This window comes from Halichoeres trimaculatus, unplaced genomic scaffold (assembly GCF_033239565.1).
Source record: "Halichoeres trimaculatus isolate MK-OKI-2021-1 unplaced genomic scaffold, fHalTri1.1 fHalTri1_scaffold_20, whole genome shotgun sequence".
In the NCBI taxonomy this organism is placed as follows: domain Eukaryota; kingdom Metazoa; phylum Chordata; class Actinopteri; order Labriformes; family Labridae; genus Halichoeres; species Halichoeres trimaculatus.
In genome coordinates, this window is record NW_027437198.1 from 10340156 (window position 1) to 10358789 (window position 18634).

Consider the following 18634-nt stretch of genomic DNA (forward strand, 5'->3'; position numbering starts at 1 on the left):
TCAGGCATGCTGGATTCTCAGGGAAAATAAGAAACAGGAACAAAATGCCTTGCAATGATGTTTTAATGGAATTTTGAAAGATAACCTAGTGTGAACCATTCATTTATGAACACGTCTAGTGTAGAATTGTTTCAAATTCAAGGTATTACACAGTCTTAATGTTAGTTAAACATGCAATATACTGTTGAAATAGTAAACCAAACACTCACTATGAAATGTTTCAGCGAGTATAAAGCTGGATTGTGATAGTGTTGAGGGAATAAGCAGGATCTCATTACAAATAAAAGGCTAGTTGTTAATCTGCTCCTGAACAAAAACGCTCAGCTAACTGAAGTTTGAAGCTTAGCCGCTTAAAACCAATGCCTGAAACACATACTGTACGTGACTGCACATTATATACCTCAACAACCTATGCAAAGAGCGGAGAACCTCTTGAAGCACACATTAAAAACTTCACCAACGGCAATCTAACACTCCCATACCTACCTCCACAAATCTGTAAGGGCCGAACAGCCGTGTTAATATCTAACCTTTATTTTGAAAGCTAAAGGTCTTGAAACAAGAACACAAAGTCTCAAAAAGAGCGTTTGACTATCGCTATGGTGCTGAACATGAAGCGTGTGTACACAGGGTAGGAAGGACCAGGTTTTGACAGAAAACAAAAAAACAAAACAAAAAACAACAAATAAGCAAATACAAAACAAAAATAATTGACATTTGTTCGGTAAAAACAGTAGGATAAATACACAATGAGTCCATTTTATTCCATCTGTTTTTTTTCTTTTTCGGTGTAAAAGCTCAGTCACATTGGACCAATCAGTCTTTACCCCGTCAGGGGCTACAGAATATGCAGTGTTACTTAAAAAGAACATTCTACTAGAAAATGGTAGTAACTATTGTACATAAAGGAGTTTAAGCCAAACACTCGTAACCACGACCAGAACAGTATGAAAGAGGGAGGCTTCAATTAAAAATTGCTACAGTCACTTTTTCCATCTCCTTTGTTCATTTTTTAAAATCTTTTCCTACAATCCTGCTCTCCTTCTTTCTTCTAAACCATCTAACCCAACTGGAGAGAAAACAAATAACAGGTAATGGGGGAGGGTTGCGGGGAAAAGGTGCATTCCAGGGGCAAAAGGAGGGACTTATACATTACCTGCCAGAAAACTATCAGTCTTATCACATATGGTAGAGTAGTATGGTGGCTGGCTGTCGTCGGTTTCTTCAGATTCCTGGGCCCTAAGGTGGTGACTGGGCTCCAAAGGGTTGACCTCCTCCAAGTGGTCCGCTGCCATCTTTCCCCCGAACATGTAGTGGTGCTCATCCAGACTGGGATGGTTCTCTCCCGAATGGCCCAAAGGCATCAGGTCCACAGGTCTGCCCAGCAGGTCCCCTGCTTGGGCGGCGGCAGCAGGAGACGGCAGGGTCAGCTCCTTGATGAGGGACGGGTCTTTGGCCTCCTCTGGCAGCTGCTCCTCATTCTCCAGGGAGAAGATGCCAGGGCTCTTCCCACAGCTCTCTGCCATGGAGTGGGCGTTGGAGTTGGATGTGTCGAAGCCGTAAGACGCCACAGAGTTTGCAGACTGAGGCGTGGCTCCGCCTCCATCCTCTTCACCCTCTGCGACTGCTGTGTCTGCGGACTCCTCGTCCTCCTCCAGAGCGGGTAGACTGCGAGCAGGAGGTGGGCTGTCAAAGCCAGCGCTCCCCTCCATGGTTGCTGGAGCTTCTGGGTCATTTATCTGCATTTCCCCCTCTGTATCACTGGCCTCGTCTCCTGAGGTGGAGGGGGAAGACGGAGCGGATGCTGGGGCAGTTGGAGGTCCTGTTCCTAAGACCTCATCAGCAGGGAGAGTTTCAGCTTCCTCCTCTTCTCCATCACCTTTCTCCAGGTGAATACCCAAATCCTGCTCCATGTCAGGCTGGACCACAGCGGGCACCGGGGTCTGCTGTTTGTCAGAGCGAGACTCCACTCCAGAGCTGCTGTCGTAGTCACGCAGATCCTCGGGTGTGCTCGTCTCACTGTTGCTGTGAGTGGCAGGTGCTGCGCTGGGCTGGACCTGAGCATCCTCTGGCTCTGAGCTCCTCATCTCCTCGTGGGCCTGAGGAGTGAATGAAGGAGCGCTGCTGTCCAAACACGCCTGAGCAGGAGACAGGGTGGGGGTTTCAGAGTCGGCTGCGCCGTGGTCAGAGATGGGGCTGGGCGAGGACACAGACAGCAGAGAGGCTGGCTGAGCCCAGGTGTCAGAGAAGGGGTTGGTCTGGCCCCAGGAGGTCGTGGGGGGGACACATGGCTGGGGGGCGGAGCGGTTGAGGTTGTCTAGTCGCTCTTCTTCGTTAAAGTCGTCTTCATCTGCATTCCCACAGCTTTCTGTCACTCCTTCACTGTGCATCTCTACATCTTCATCCTCCTCGTCTTCCTGCTGCTGCTGGAGCACTTTGTGTTGCTCCTCTACTTTCTCTGAGCTCAGGTCCATGTCATCCACCCGCTCATCCTCTTCATCCTCATCTTCCTCCTCCTCGTTTGCGAGGGTTTCTACATTAGGTGAACCCATGAGGTTACCGTCTCCCTCGGAGCCTCTGAGGCTGGAGTCGACCAGGGCGTCTGAGCTCTGGGTGCCCTCCAGTATAGCGGCGTGCTGCGTGCTGCTGAGGTCAGAGATCTCGTGCTGCCTGCTGCTGGTGCAGCTGCTCACATCCTCAGAGTCCATCCCCGACAGCAGGTCGTCACCGTGCCAACCAGCAGAACCACCAAACGCTGCAGACCGGACCTGGATCTCCTCAGATGGCTGAGATGTGCTCATGTCAGTTATCATGGATGAAGGCTGATGGCCCAGTCTCCTCTGTTCCTCATCTTCATAGTCATCCTCCTCATCATCCTCATTTATCTCTTCATCAGCCTTCTCCACTGCCTCCTCTCTGTCATGAGGGGACATCTGGTCCCTGGAGGTGAAGTCCTCCATGAGAGAGGCGCCCAGTGACTGTGGCTGTGCCATCATACTGAAGGTCTCTGCAGGAGGAGCTGTGTGCATCAACAGGTTCTCCTCCTTCTCTTTCTCATCTTCATCTTCCTCTTCCTCTCTTATTTCCTGAGCCTCTAACTGTTCTTTGTTCCCCTTTTCCTCTTCTGTCTGGAAATCCATCACATTGACCAAGCTCTGGGGAGCAAAGTCGGATACAGGGAAGGACTGGTTCCTGTCCCAGGGGTCAGACTGGACGTGCATGTCCAGCAGAGGGGAGGCGTTCTGGGGCTCTCTGACGGGAGAGACAGGGCCTGGTGGAGAACAGGGAGGAGACATGACTGTTGTTCCCAGACAAGGAACTGAGCTGTTGGTAGACTCCTCAAAACTGAAGTCTGGCTGGGCTAGTGGCTCTGGAGATGTTTCTCTCACTGGTTCTGTGGGCTCACATACTAGTGATGGTGGCATTGTTTGTTCTTGTGAAGGTTCTGGGGTCGGTTCTCGCACCGGTTCCATCTCTGGTGCACTGACTGCTTCCGAAGTGAAGTCTGCAGGCTGTTGTTTTTCTGCTTCAGTCGGGCTGCATATCAGCTCTGCTGTTTCTCCAGCAGATGGCTTCTCAGCCACTTCTGCTGCAGGCTGTGGCTCCTCCGGCCCAGCGATGACAGCAGCTGCTGCAGCAATGGCTGCAGTTGCAGCTACAGCAGCAGCTATTTCCTTTTCAGGCTCTGCAGCTTTGGGGCCACGTTTCACAGGAGTTGGGGTGCTGCTGCCCACAGTTTTCTTGGGACTGGAGGTCTTGGGTGCTGCTGTTTTGGAGGCAGGGGGTTTGGAAGGTGTGGGTTTGCTATCCTGTGGTTTAGAGCGGTTTGGTGTCTTTGTGTCTGCAGCCTTACTAGCGGCCGGCTTTTTGGTGACGTCAGATTTTGAGGCTGATTTTGGGGTGTCAGGTTTAGCAGACTTTGTTGCAGGAGAGGAGCGAGCGAGGGGGGACTCCACAGGTTTTTTGGCTGCTGTGGCGGTTGATTTGGTGACATCTGTGAAGAAACAAACCACAGGGAAAAGTTAAAAAGTAGTTGTGATTTTGTTAAAAAAAAGTAATGTAGCATTGTGCGAGTGAGAATTCATACTGATGGATCAAAAGAGATTTACTCTCTTTTTATATTGTTGAAGAAAGCATGTAATCTTCTATCCACGTATCCCTGAACATGTGTTTTACCTTTTTTCACAGGGGTTGTGTTTCTAGATGTTGGTGTTGTTGAAGTCTTGCCACCAGAGGGGGTAGTAGAGGTTGTTTTGGAGGCTGCAGGCTTGGCAGGAGTGGTGGAGGTTTTTGGGGCGGCAGGTTTGGATGTAGCTGAGGAGGAGCTCTTGGTTGTGCTGGTCGTGGGTGGCCGGCTTGAGCCTGTGGCAGGACGAGGTGATGCTGATGTGCCGGCTGCAGGCCTGAAGCAACAAGATGAAGAAGAAGGTTACAGAAATGCTGAGGGGAGTTAAAGCAGGAAGATCTAGGTCAGAGAAACGTCTGCCTTTAAAAAAAGATTAAAATCTCCACACCACTTCAGTCATACTTGTGTGGTTTCTTCACACCCAGAGGGAAGATATCCCATGCAAATTGGATACAAGGGTGATTCTCACATTTAAAATAAACGACAGATAAAGATAGTAAAGCATTTCACGGCTGAACGCGAACATCCGCTTGCTCCCGGACCAGGTCCTGGTCAGCTGCGTGTGAGGAAGTGTGCCTCAAAATGTTTCTGACAGAGGGGAAGAGCCTGAAATGTCACTCATTTGTCACTGCTCTGCCAGAGGCAACCATCAAAACAGGACCAACACCAGAGAGACAGCAAGTTAGAATGGAGTGGATAGAAGGAGGGGTTATTTCTTTCTTTAAATGACCTCTGCTTTGTGATTAAAATAAAGACATGTTGGAGGAGAATACTGGAAAACATGTTAACCAGTATTTATCTGGCTCCACTAAATGATCCTCTGTCTTTAGTATACTCGGATCTGAAACACTGACAACGACAGTCCCTGTGCACCCTTCCACAGTCCCATGATGATCTCCCCTGAGGGCCTGAGCAGAAAGCGAAGCAGTGCAGGAGGTGAATCACAGCCAACCCTCAAGAGGCAGCCCAGCCTCGGTCTAACCTGCCCTGGATGTCTCCTTCCTTCTCACTCTTGGGGCAGTATGCATCAGCCTGCCTGCTCTGGTGGCCTTCCCGGCCTGGAGCCTGGCTTCTATGTCACGTCTGAGCTAAGTAACCTACATCTAGTCTTTCTGACAAGGCTGTGGTGTGCAATCTCCTGGGCCTGAGCCACACTAACTGCCTGATTCTAAATAAAGAGTTGAGCCAGCTCTGGCAGAAAGAGAACAGGGAGGCAGAGGGAGAGTGAAGGTGGCTGGGACTGAGTTAATCTTTAATACTGAAAGGAGGACAGAAATAACCTCTCCGTTTCCTCAAGCTGGAACCACAGGCTGCCTTTTAAACAAACTCATTGTGTAAGGGCGACGAGGTGCTGCGTGCTATCCTCAACCTGGCAGATGAAGTGGAACACAGTTTGGTAATACCCAATCAGATTAGAGGCAGACAGCAACACAATGAGGGTGTGTCCGTGTCAGGAGTTCAAGGAACTTTTTAAAGACGATCCACGGTACGTTTGGCTTTGGGGCAGTGAAAGGAATGTGAATGATACTGAGACTGTCGGATCATGTCAATGAACCTTTACTCAGCTGCTTCTAGCAAAACAGAAGACTAACTCTTCCAAGCTGCCCTGACTTACTGCAATCAAAGACAACCATGTTAATTGGTAAAACCCAAAGAGATGGGTTTTCTTTTATTGCAGGGAGGAGTTGTGATGTCAAATAGTCATTAAATAATAAAAAAATCAAATAGTTGCTGTTAGAGATGGACCGATATGGATTTTTTGGTGCCGATACCAATACCTATTATTTGTAGTCAAGGAGGCCGATAATCGATATTAATTTGCGGTCTAAGTGCAAATATTGGTGTCAACATTTTGAACAATACAAACTCCAACTTCCAACTTCATTCAAATACCTTTAAGCCTGAGTTTATTAAACAGCTCCCAGGCTCTGCAGCATGTTTTATAAAGTTAAATGAAAACATAAAAAAATAAATAGCTAAAGTTTTCTACAGTAAATAAAGTTTTCCAAAATTTCAATGTAATTGCAAAAACTATAACAAGTGCACTGCTGATTGGCTGTTTCCCGAGCCATGCCTCTGCTTGTAACCAATCAGATGATACTGTGGGTGGGACCGTGCTGGGGACTGGGTAGTGACTGCAGACAGTGGAGCGGCTGCATCAGAGCCAAAGCAACACAGTTTTAAATTTGTTTTTTATCGGCCGTAGGATTCAAAAAAAGGCTCATGCCGATATGCCTCAAAATGCCAAATATTGGCCCCGATAATCGGTCTATCCCTAGTTGCTGTGAATATCATCTCATCTTAAATTACGTTTTCTATAGTTTATACCAGCCTGGTTGTAATGTGATGTAAAAGCTGTTATCACTTTGATGTTAAATGACCAAAAAAACGACAGGAGGAACTTAAGACTTGTTTAAATGAGGTGAAACACAAACTTTGTGAGGTAAAACTAGAATATATACATAGATCATATCCATATATCACGGCCAACAACTTTGCTCAGTCATTCAGTGGAATGTGATCTTCCTGATTGTTCAGCCAGATTTGAGGTTTGGTCAGGGTAGTTTTACTTCTCTAATAGTTATGGACAGAACACTCTAGTCACGCTGTTGTGAACATGCATTTGTCAGAAGTGCAGAGATGTTAGCAGTGTTAACCTTTGCAATGTAAAGTAATTCTGTGACCAAAAAAAGTTTGACAGTACAAAAAAACTTTTAAAAAATCTGAAGGCATTCCTGAAAAGATCAAACACAGACTAGATTTTAAGGAATTCTTCCTCAGAGCAAAAGCTTTTCAGGTAGTTCTTCAAACAGAGACACAGAACATGTCCTGTCAACACTTCCATACCTGAATCTAAAACATTCTCATGTTGCAGACACTGCTGGTTTTCTCTACTTCAGCATTAGCCTCCTCATTATGCTACTGCTCATCCATATTGGTCATTCTGTGTACTGGACAGTCATGTGACCAAACAAACATGCTACAGACACACACACACACACAAAGACATCCTGACAGAGGAGCCAATGAGTGACACTGATCAGACTCATACAAATCAGCACATTTTGTTAAATAGGTTAATGGACTTGATCAATTTGATGAAAGTGCTTCATCCATTCAGTAAAACCTTGCGTTAAAAACTTCCCACAATAAAGTTTTGCAACTGCTAGAGAAATTTTAAGATTTTAATTGTGAAATTTTTTTCAGTGAGCATGTTAGAAAGATGAAGAGAGAATAAGCTCTCTGTGTGAGTCTGCAGCGCCTCGATTAGAGAGGAAAGGATAAGAAAAGAACTACAGGGTCGAAGAGAATCTAAAGTTGCTGAATCTGGAATTAGAGATGAAGTGGGCTGAGGGGATTTTCAAAGAGAATATCAATAATCTGTTTGATAAAAGGAATACGGGTAATCCCAAAAGGCAGGCCTGCTGTAAAGAGCGCTACAGAGAAAGAAAGTACGAGGGAGATGCAGATTATAAGAGAGAGGGGGAGAAAGAGGGGCAGATGATATTAATCTGATTACATTTTATCCTTTATCAGTGTCTTATCAAAGAGGACGGTTGGATCCTGCTACAGCATTTAAGAACCCAGGCCGAGCTAGAAGAAGATCCTGTGTTCTGTCGAACAAAACTGGAGCATTGTGACAAAGGCTGAAAACAGTGATTCATTGATGTGGAGGTTATTTAAAGCTTCTGTTTATACTGTGATGAAGCTCACAGTCAGCTGGATGAGGGTTTGTGTGATCTGCAGGTTCATTTGGCATAATGGGCAGCTTGTAGCTTACCTAAATGTGTGTGTTTATCTTCAGATTTCACTGAGATACTCCAACTGTAAAGTAGAGACAGCCTAGAAATGCAGCAAGTCTGAACAATCAGATGGTGAGTTTACTTAGTTTGCTCTGTGGCATTGATGCTTACAGTAAAATATTTAAAGTTGTTGCCTAAGGATTCACGCTAAACAAGTTGTGTGCAGAGACATGGTTCCTTGCTGCTTTGTTATAAGCAAGGTTATAATAGTTAACTAAAACGTAACTAAAAACGAAAACTAAAATTGAAAATACATTGCAGTTAACTCAAACTAATAAAAACTAGAAAAGAAAACAAAAACAATGAGTAAACTAAAACTGTATTTTGTGTTTACAAAACCAACTGAAACTAACTAAAATTATAGACATTCCCTTAGTTATAGTTTTTGACAATATTAATAACCTTTAGGATTTAAATTTATCTGACACATTTCCCAACCAATTTTAGACAGTTTTCGGCTGTTGTCAGTGCCTCACAGCACCATCATAGGGACATATGGGGACGAGCTTGTGTACTGCACTGACTGGCTGTGCGCTGTGCTGCGACGAAACGTAGAGGAGCAATGAATCAAAGCATCTGTAATAGTTTGATTGTTACAGAGTCCATATTTTTATTGTATTTGAGTCTGCCTTTATTGTTACAGAGTCCAAGTTTTTATTTATTGAAGCTCATATTTTATCGTTTTTTTATAATTTATGTTTATAATATTTTTATGTAATTTATGTCAACATTATTTTATATAATTTATGCATATATTTTTTATACTAAGTTTATATTATTTTCATGTGTTTAAGGCAGCAGCCAACAGTTCAGTATCAGCATTGACTGAGCAGTGAGAACTATGTTGGACTTGAAAATAAACAGTATTAGAAAATATTTACTCTGACCTTTTTGAATCCTGCACCTGGTTAATAAGGTGTGCCCGCTCCAAAACGAATTAAAAATAAACTGTAATGGAAAATAAAATGTCAAAACTAACTCAAACTAAACTATAATGACAAATCCAAAACTATTATAACCTAGGTTATAAGACAAAGTTATGATTTAAATAATGAGACACTGTGAACAGGAAAATGAGTGAGCAGGAGCTGAGCAGACAAACAGGCGGTCAAACTGTGGAGGACTGACCTCCCTCCTCTCAGATTATACACGGTGCTGTGTTAGTCAAAGCCCAAAAATATAACATCGGGAGCTTCATGATGGTTAAAGCAGCGCCAGACTGACGGACATACAGGTTATTTTCCCTGATCAGAGCCCCTCCTCTCTGTGCTGGAGGTTGGTGCCTGTTGCAAAGCTCTGCAGGGGGCGCGGACCCTTGAGATCTATTTTACATAATTCAAAACGTGAATGTGTAACCCTCAAGTCTTTCCTTTTAGTAGAAAATGGTCCTTCATCTCTGTGCAAGACTGATGAGGCAGTTTTATTTTATGTATTATGTATTATTAGCTCATCTGTGATTGTTAATATTTGTGTCTCATGCAGACATAAATCATTTCTACCAAACATTTTCTCCACTAACGATTCCATGCATCATAACCCATGATGAGTGAGCACACCCACAAACACACCCTCTTACACTCAAACCTTTGTCTCTCTCACACACACGCCTCCATCTGTCAATCTATCCGCCCCTCTTTGCGTCTCATTCCCATTTAGTCCATTTGGTAATTGGCTCTGCGGCTGCACAGCTATAAAATCACGGCACAGAAAGACTGCATCATGGAGCCGTCGGCCACACCCAGAGCAGGAGATTTACAGCCTGCGCAACATGTCGTCTGTGGGCAGCGTCTGGGGCACCAACCACAGCTACTGCTCATCACACACTCTCACACAAACACACACACCAGTGCTGGACCATTACATCAGCAGTAATTTGTTAGATCATGAGGAGGGTTGCACTCAGTCGCTGCAATCAAAATTTATCATCCCTGAGGGAGCATCAATGAGGAAAACAGCTTGACTAATGTGAGAACATGGCTGGCTGAGGGGATGCTGGGAAGAGACGGGGAGGGAGAAACCACCTGAACACACATCTCCTCCCGTGGACTGGATACCCTTCACACACACATCCCCTCTGGTCCTCTGCTCCTCCTCTCCACCTCTCCCCTTCTCACCCTGCGTGTTCAGCCCTCACATCTCTGGCAGCAGTGATGGGAGCTCAGTAGGGACACATGACTTATTCAGCTGCATAGCTTCTATACGCCGCTGCCACCATTTTTGTTTCACTTCACTCTGCTGAATGCATAGACAGCCGGGCAGGCAGGAGGAGGCAGCTAAGCGGCACATGTATCTGTACCACGTGTTCAGCAAGCCTGCACGTACACCTCCCCTCCCCCTTTACCTCCACATCATACGAAGCAATACACCAGCAGAAGAACACATGCTCTGCATCCTAATTACATGCATGTTCTGCTCCTGCTCTGTATGAGAACAGCACATACATGCACATGCTGAAGCCCCTATATGATAAATGCAGAGCATGCTTTCCTGACCCAGTGCGCAGTTTGCATGCTGCAAAGCAGTGCCGGATCATCAATGCATCACTGGACACAAATCATCCGCACAGCTGGAGAGAAAAAAGCCAAGAATTGGTTCAAACTCTCAGACAAGCAGACACACTGTGCCGTGCACTAAACAGCATGCATGGACATCTTATTCTCCATTTACACACTAATCAGGCTCAAACACTTCCTGTCACAAGCCGCTTGCTGTAGGCAATCGGCTTCTGAAGCAGATACACACACACATACAACACATTTAAACACACATACTCACTGTTGTTATTCAGGCTTCACTACACAGTCCCAGCATGTTGTGCATATTTTACTATTCAAATTTTTTGTACAAATCCCTCAAAGTCCGATTTTTTAAGGTGGAATGAGCATAATAAAGAGGACACAGCAGCAACAATAAAATCCTGAAGTAATTTTACTAAAACCTGGAGCAGGAGGGAGGAACTAAGCACTTTGGCTTTTAAATTAAATAGATGTCACTTAGTGAACCTGCATCCGCTCTGCACTTTATTTGTCTGATTAACTGCAACCTGCTGCAGAAGGAATTAAATCAATCGGACCTAAAGGAGCACTGAGTAAATTGAGAGAAGTGTAAGTGTGTGTGTGTGTGTGTGTGTGTGTGTGCCAGTATGAGGAGACACAGGGTGTGTCTGTGTGGCGGTTAATGTGTCCACTGATTTCTGCTGATAGCAGCCCCAAAGTACAGAAGGAGTGAAGCGGCAGAGGGACAAAATCTAATTAAAGCCAAAATATATGGGCCTGTCACAGAGATCACAAACACAAACGCTGACTGGGACACACACACTTAGCAAAGTGTGCCTCGGAGGGGGCATGGTGCTGTCAGAGGAGCGTAGCGTCAGGTTGAAGTGCTCTAGTGGGGATTCGTATGTAGGTCTGCTGCGGGTTCGTCCTCCTCTGGGCTACATGTGATAAAACTAACTCATGACACACAAAACATCCCATCTGAAGGGAAATTCAACCTCTACTTAATACAAAATAAGACTTGTTTGACTTCAGCATGAGGGCAGGGATTGTTGTGACTTTGCCCTACTGATACCATGGTAAATGGTGATGAAGAGACCAGTAAACCTCATACTTAGCACAAAACGTGAGGCAGTTCGATAATTTCTTTGTTGCTTCTTGGCTTTACATCTTACAGTTGGAAAGTATGTTTATTTCCCTTCTAAATGGTGCCACATTTGTGGAAAACATGCATTTTTGGGATGAGTAGCACAGCTGAGCATGTGAAAAACTTTCACAGGTGCTGCTAATCAGCTGCCAGGAGCTCAAAACAAGAGTCAATAGCTGTGTCCCAATTCAGGGGCTGCAGCCTACGGAGGCTGGATTTGAAGACCGATTACGTCACAGCGGTGCGTCGGAGGCTGTCCCAATACGGAGGCTCCTCCAAATGTGGCTGACGAATCTGTCCTCCGCTTCGGGGGCCGCAAAGGACGGGTTCGGTGAATCCTTCATAGCCTCACATATCCCAAGATTCATTGCGCATGAATGCCGAACATGATGGACACGGCCGAACTCCAAAAGGAGTCCTGATCCAGATATGAAGGATTTCTGGCAACAACTATGTGATTGTGTTTCTAAAACGTGAAAGAAAATTTGGCTTTTCTGTGTGAAAATGTGCTGTTTGGGCTCTTTTCAAGTAATATATTGAGGAAAAACAGTTCTTTATAAATCTTCTCATTATTATATAAAAATGTGTTCATAAATGTAAATTCTCTTGGGAAAAAAAACTTACTTGGTGTTTTTTTTATTTATTTATTTTTAATTTTTAAATGGAATTCAAAAAAGACATTAAATCATTTCAGCCACTTTTATTTTATACTTATATATTTATCATCCCCCAGCACTTGATCAAATGTTGAAAATGTACGTTGTTGCCTTACTCTCATGTAAATGGTAGATCTATACTCTATCAATAGGGATAATAATAATTAAAATAAATAAATAAATAAAAAATAATAATAAAAATAATAATAACAACAATAATAATAGTAATAATAGTAATAATAATGACGCAAAGTAATAAAAAGATAGAAAAATCATCCTGTTTAAATGTGAGGTTTTGGTTTGTGTGTGTTTAAAAGTGATGTAAGCCTGACAGGTAAGGGCGGCGCTGTGTGACGTCGAGGGTGACAAACAGGAAATGCTTCGTAGACCAGACCGTCTCAATTCAGTTCGGGCTTTGTGGTCTACACAGGCTACAAAGGCCGAGTCCTCAAAAGGCTACAGCCTACGGAGGCTGCAGCCCCTGAATTGGGACACAGCTCATAACAACAGCAGACAAAGATGTCTGGCATTGGTAGAGCTCTGCAGAACACATTAATCGTAATCTCTGTTGTGTTATCTTGATTTTGTTTGCTGATTTAGCTTTGTGGTGTTTTTATATTCAAAGATGTCTGGAATTCATTGATAGAACAGAACAGAAATAACCATAGTTATGAATGAAATGACCACAGCACTTTTAGGATACACAATGAGCGTTCTGTACCAAAGTGCTGATTATAAACGAGCCCCCGGGTAATTCTTTTTAATTAGATGTTTGCACATCAACCATTAAGCTGTAATCTGAGCGTAATCTCCCAAATCCAGCTGCTACCAGGGGCACATGGAGTTGAAGAGGAGGGAGGAGACCAAAACACGTTGGCGTCAGGTGGAAAGAAGTGTACAGAGATGATGCCGAAGGAAGAGCAGAATTCGATGGTTGTAATTTGCCATAACTGACGCATGAACAGAGTTTTCTGTTTGCTATGACTTTTTCATGACAAATGCTCCAAATTTTTGACATCTCTGATGTCATCATGGAGGCACGTCACACATACCATGCACGGTGATGGCAAAGCCAAGAGGACAAAAGAGGCTTTTGAAAATAAAGGAGGAAAAAAAACAAGCAGGAGAGGAGGGAGTTAAGCCCTTCATGAAGGAACAGCAGCTCCCAGAGGCTTTATCTGATCAGGATCGGGATCATCACCGTATCGTACAAAGGCCTCCTTCAGCCTCCTCTCCTAGTTTATCAAAAAATCACCTCAGGACCAGACACCACGCACACAACAAGACTCAGGTGAAAAACACATGCTGACCTGATGGCACTCACAGACACACACACACCATGTAAAGAGAGGAAAACATTCAGAGTGTTTAACTTCTTTTGAGCTGCTCCTCCCTTTTCTCTAGACCGCACTCACTCCCTAAACTTGTTTTATTAATCATGCTGCTGTACAGCGCCTGCGAGGCATTTCTCTGAGGCCTGTTCTGACATAGGCTGCTCACTGGCCTACTTAAACCCTCCACACTGGGATGTGGAGAATCATTATCTGTCTAAGATTTCTCTTACACAGGGTCTTCTTTAAACCTGCAGCCAGCGAAAGCCTTGAACCGACGGCTTTTTGCTCGCACTGAGGATTCATAACTCTGAGTTTGATCTCTGTATCAGTGTTTGCAGATCTGCAGAATCAATTACACACAGCTGAAAACGTCTCTTCCAGGCGACCTACCTGCTTGTCTTAGAAACAGGGGGCTTGGCTGGGGCGGTCGTGCTCGTCTTGGCGGGAGCTGGAGAGGCTGGCTTTGGAGCTGGGGGAAGAAAAAAAGGGATGAGTTACATGAAGAAGATTGGAAACAGTGTAATGTAGTGTGGTATAATGAAGTGACGTATATCTCAGATGTAGGTCACTATCACTCGTACAGTATGTCAGAAGGATCTCGGGTGAATGCGCGTCTAGATGAGCAGCTACTCTGGCATGTCTAATACATGTGTGGAATCCATCATATGTGCATCTATCCGAGCTGTGAAAACATTTCATGGCTGACGTACTGTGAACGCCACAGCCTGACTTACACTTGTGCTTCTATCCGACCTTGACTTTTTGTTTGACATTTTCACCAACCTGAGGGCTTCTTGGCAGCAGTCAGGGTGCTGCTGGTTTTCACACCGTTGGCAGTCGAAGGTGGCATCTTCTTCGCTGCGGTTGTTCCGGTTGTTGGCTTTGCCCCGTTGGTGGCAGGGCTGGTTCCCGTGGCTTTCTTCTCACCCACTTTGCTCTTGGATGCCGGGGCTGTAGTTGACCCTGTTTTTTTGAGCGGGGCTGGAGCTGGGGCAGGCTTTTTGAGCGGGGCTGTTGGGGTCTTCTTGGTGACTCCGTTGGTCTGGGGTTTGGATGTGCCATTGGACAGACGGCTCTGTGGTGTGTTGGTGCGTGAGCCAGGTGTGCTCTTGGCTGGGCTGTTGGTCCCAGGTTTGGTCTTGGGTGTGGTCTTGTTGGCAGTCTTGGCTTTTGGGTCTCCTGAAGTCTTGTTGCTGGTCTTGGCAGCTGGAGCGTCCTTGGCCTTGTCAGGTTGAGGTTCCTCTTTGCTTGTCTCTCCTGCAGGCTGCTGCGTCGCCTCGTCTCCTGCTGGACCCGCTGCCTGGTTGGGCTCCTGTTCCCCAGCAGGTGCTGCCTCATTCATTTGATTGGATTCCAATGTTTCCATTGGCTCCATTGCTGCCGTGGTAACCCCATCCGGCTTCATCTCCCCTTGACTGGTAGTGGTCCGTCTCTGCGGGGAAAGGTTGGTTGACTTTGATCTCACAGGATGGCCTCAGGTCTACAGGCTCTCTGGAGATAGGTTGGTCTGGTCTGGAGGGAGACATGATGAGAAAAATACAACACAGTCAGTGAGCAGCAAGATCAGACATGAAGAGCAGTCTGCTGTCTCTCCAATCAGCGCACAAAGCTCCAGGAATGTTGTTGGCCCTGGTAAGAAGATAAAGCCTTGGCTTGCATCTCCCTGAAGCTTTAGTGTCCAAACACACACACACAACAAACACACACACATACACACATATGTTTTATGCAAGTGTCCGAGAGTTAGATGGCAAACAAGCTGAGACGCAGCATGTTATTGGGAAGAAGTCTGAAGTGATGCAAACACTAGAAGAGGTCTGTAACCCCACAACAGCTTCAAAATGAGCTCTCTGGGGTAAACTGATACAAAAACAATTCCATCAACATTCAAGACGAGCTGACTGTGTGTTCTGGGAGGAGGCGGATGGACACAGGAAACAACACATTCTACAGCCATCATTTATTTTGGTGCAGAAGCAAAAAAAATAAAAATAAAAATGCTGTGACGCGAGAAAGCTCAGTGACACACTTGGCCAGTTTAGTCGTGACAGTTTTTTTCTCTGGCGTCAGAGCCGCTCATGTGGAAGACTACTTTCTGGGATTGTACACTTAAGGGAGTGCAGAAAGCTTTAACACGCAATTTTCACCCACGTATATGAACTAGAAAGGCTGTGACAATGTAAAGACACGCATCCTCCAAAGCTGCAAGAAGAAGAGGACGCCAGATTCACACTTTCAAAGAAAAGGGTTAAGTAAAGAAAAGTAGCAAGGAGAGGGTTAGACGTTTTCGTTAAATGGGTCAAGGCATGTACAATAAACCCGGAGACAGGCAGACAGCTTGACTCACAGGCCACAAACGGAGCAGTCAGAGACATGAGCAACTGAGCTCCAGAACTGGGACATGAAGCATATGAGGCCTGCTAAGGGCAACCATCTGTAATGTGGGCTGTCACACAATGTCTGCATCAATATTACAGAAATGTCTCCAAGTTTGTTTCCGCAGCGACTTTGAAACGGAAGGATGAGAGGATAAAGATAGGTTTTTACAAGTTAGAGAGGGAGGGGGGAAGTAGCAGGAAACTGGCCTGTCAGAGTTTATAAACAGAGCGAGGAGCCGACTGCGCAGGACGCAGAGTGGTGAGACCGACTCCGAGGCAGCGCAGAGGAAGAGGCTTGGCCTGGGGAGCATGGGAACAGAGAGGAGGTGGGGAAAAAACAAGACATAAAATGAGCTCACTATTGGCTGATGTTTGCTGCTCCAACTCGAAAATCCAGACATCACAAGTCATCCTACTTTCCACTGACCTTAACTTGGACGAGAACACTCACTGTCCTATTTCTAGAGGAGAACAGAAATCATCTTTATGCCACACTCCTTCCTCCCCTCTTCTGTCATCTTTTACTCATCTTCTAAACTCAACCTCGCTCACCAAAAAAGGCCGTCATTCATTCTCTGTGGATCCTCCCTTTCTTGTAGCCTTTCTTGATTTCTTCGCTCTCCCCCTTCATCCCTCTGTTCTCTGTTTGCCCTCGCACAGATGGCCCGAGCAGCTGAGCAGAGCCAGAGGGGGAAAGAGAAACTGAGAAGGAAATAACCACGCATCTCAAACAACACACAAGAGCGGATACACGCTGCTAATGCAACAGGCCACGACCCAAAACAACATGAGAGGGTGGGAGGGAGGTGACGGGCGGTGATTTGGTGCTGCGCCCTTCGATCACACGGGTTTTTGAAGCCAGTGAGGCTGACAATGTAGACGAATGACAGAACAATGGTTCTAGCAACCACAGCTTTAAAGTGATACTCCAGGATGGAACAAGTTGGGTCCTATCACAAGGTTTAGGGCAGAAATTACCCCTACAGCAGTGTTTTTGTGCAGCAGAAGCCCAGAGTGCACGCACCAAACACCCCTTCCCTGCTCCTCTGCCGGTTTCCTCTGCACTCAGATGGGGCCATATTTTACTTGACCAAAAACACAAATAAACTGACTCCCACTGAAAAAATCTGATATCGGCCTGCATTTACGCATTATTTAGAGAATTTTCAGCGCATTACTTTCACACAAAAACACCGCTAAATAAGGCTCTAGTTCTCATCATGTCGTAAAACGGCGCTACCTCCGCTGCAGAGCCACAGCTGGCTACGAGGCGCTCGCCGCTTAGTGTATCAGTCCGCGGGCGGCGTGCCAGATATAAACAAACGCAGGTAGTCTGCCAGGACGAAGAGACAGGATGAGAACTAGAGCCTTATTTAACGGTGTTTTTGTGTGAAAGTAACGCACTGAAAATTCTCTAAATAAAGCGTGAATGCAGACCGATATCAGATTTTTTTGGTGGGAGTCCGTTTATCTGTGTTTTTGGTCAAGTAAAAAATGGCCCCATCTGAGTACATTTTGAAGCTCTACTTACAACCTGCCTATGATCCTGATCCAACATCGCTAAATGCAAGCTCTTTTAATTTTTCCCCTGATCCTAACCCTCACCTTTTGTTGGAGAGCATATTGGAGGAGTAAAACTAAAGCATGAGAGGGAAAATGTGTTCGATTAAACGATTGAATAATCCCATGTGGTTAGCGCCACCCCAGGTTGTTAATTCTGGCTGCGGCTCCTAGTGTGTAAACTCTCCTTAATCCAATTAAGAGCCGTCCAAAAGGATGTTCACGTTCCCAAATAAAACCTGGAGGACAGAAGTAGGGAGAGAAAAGCCTCATCAGAACTTTTCTAAGCAAAGGTGAGCAGGAAAGTGTTAATGTGACACTAAATCTCAGTCCAGATCACGGTTATGGTAATGTGACATGAATACAGTGGAATCCAAACAGCACGATGATGCAGCAGAGCCACACAAATATTCAGCTGATGCTGGTTTATGAGGACAGCTCTGAAGCCTGGATGTCCAGTTCTGTTATGTCCCCGTTTACACGACTCCTCCTGTCCCTTTAGTGCGTTTCACGCTCATATCTTAGGACAGATGGACAAGGAGGTGAGGAGAGGAGGTGACAAAAGAATGTGAGGATGTAAAAACTGAAGCATTAGGAGAGATTAAAGTCCACAGCACAGGACGAGAGCCTGAGTTAGTCTGAAGCTTTTCCTGCACGATTTACAGCAGTTACTGAGAAACTACAGCAAACTCCGCCCACTTCACAAACCACACAAAAGAACGCCGCTGTTTAACTTCGGCTCCAGAAAGTTACAACAAATGTGACTTCATTCAACCACGCCATGAACCAGGAAGCATTCTTTCTCCTTTTTCACGCTATGATGTTACGAGTTCCCACAGAACACCCAGCATCTGGTCGTACAGTCCTTCCAGAGTTTTCCACCACGTTGATGAGTGTGTAAGTGTGTGATAAATCCTGAATGCACGGCCACAGCCAGAGAGACATTTCTCTTCCTCCTGCAAGGCTCCGGACAGCTGTGAGATTGCACATCTCAGTTGCTGGACCCACGTCACTGCAGCCATCAGTCAGCGCTGTAAGCATAAACAGACCAGGGAGCAAAGCTACAACAAACTTTTTATCTGCTCTGCACACAAACTGGAGGCAGGAGTTCAGAAACACTGGGACACAGAAAGAA

General features: G+C 45.5%; 1 protein-coding gene across 1 annotated transcript in view; it reads right to left on the reverse strand.

Moving 5' to 3' along the window:
- Positions 1 to 215: 215 nt before the first annotated feature.
- The window catches only part of prr36b (proline rich 36b), a 31972-nt gene continuing 13553 nt past the window's right edge, over positions 216 to 18634 (reverse strand). Inside the window, exons 2-5 of the mRNA XM_074696571.1 lie at positions 14345 to 15073; positions 13952 to 14030; positions 4177 to 4403; positions 216 to 3994 (exon numbers count right to left, since the gene is read on the reverse strand). Of these exons, the coding sequence (XP_074552672.1) occupies positions 1146 to 3994; positions 4177 to 4403; positions 13952 to 14030; positions 14345 to 14966 (3777 nt within the window). The 5' untranslated portion in view covers positions 14967 to 15073 and the 3' untranslated portion in view covers positions 216 to 1145. The remainder of the gene's footprint in view (positions 3995 to 4176; positions 4404 to 13951; positions 14031 to 14344; positions 15074 to 18634) is intronic.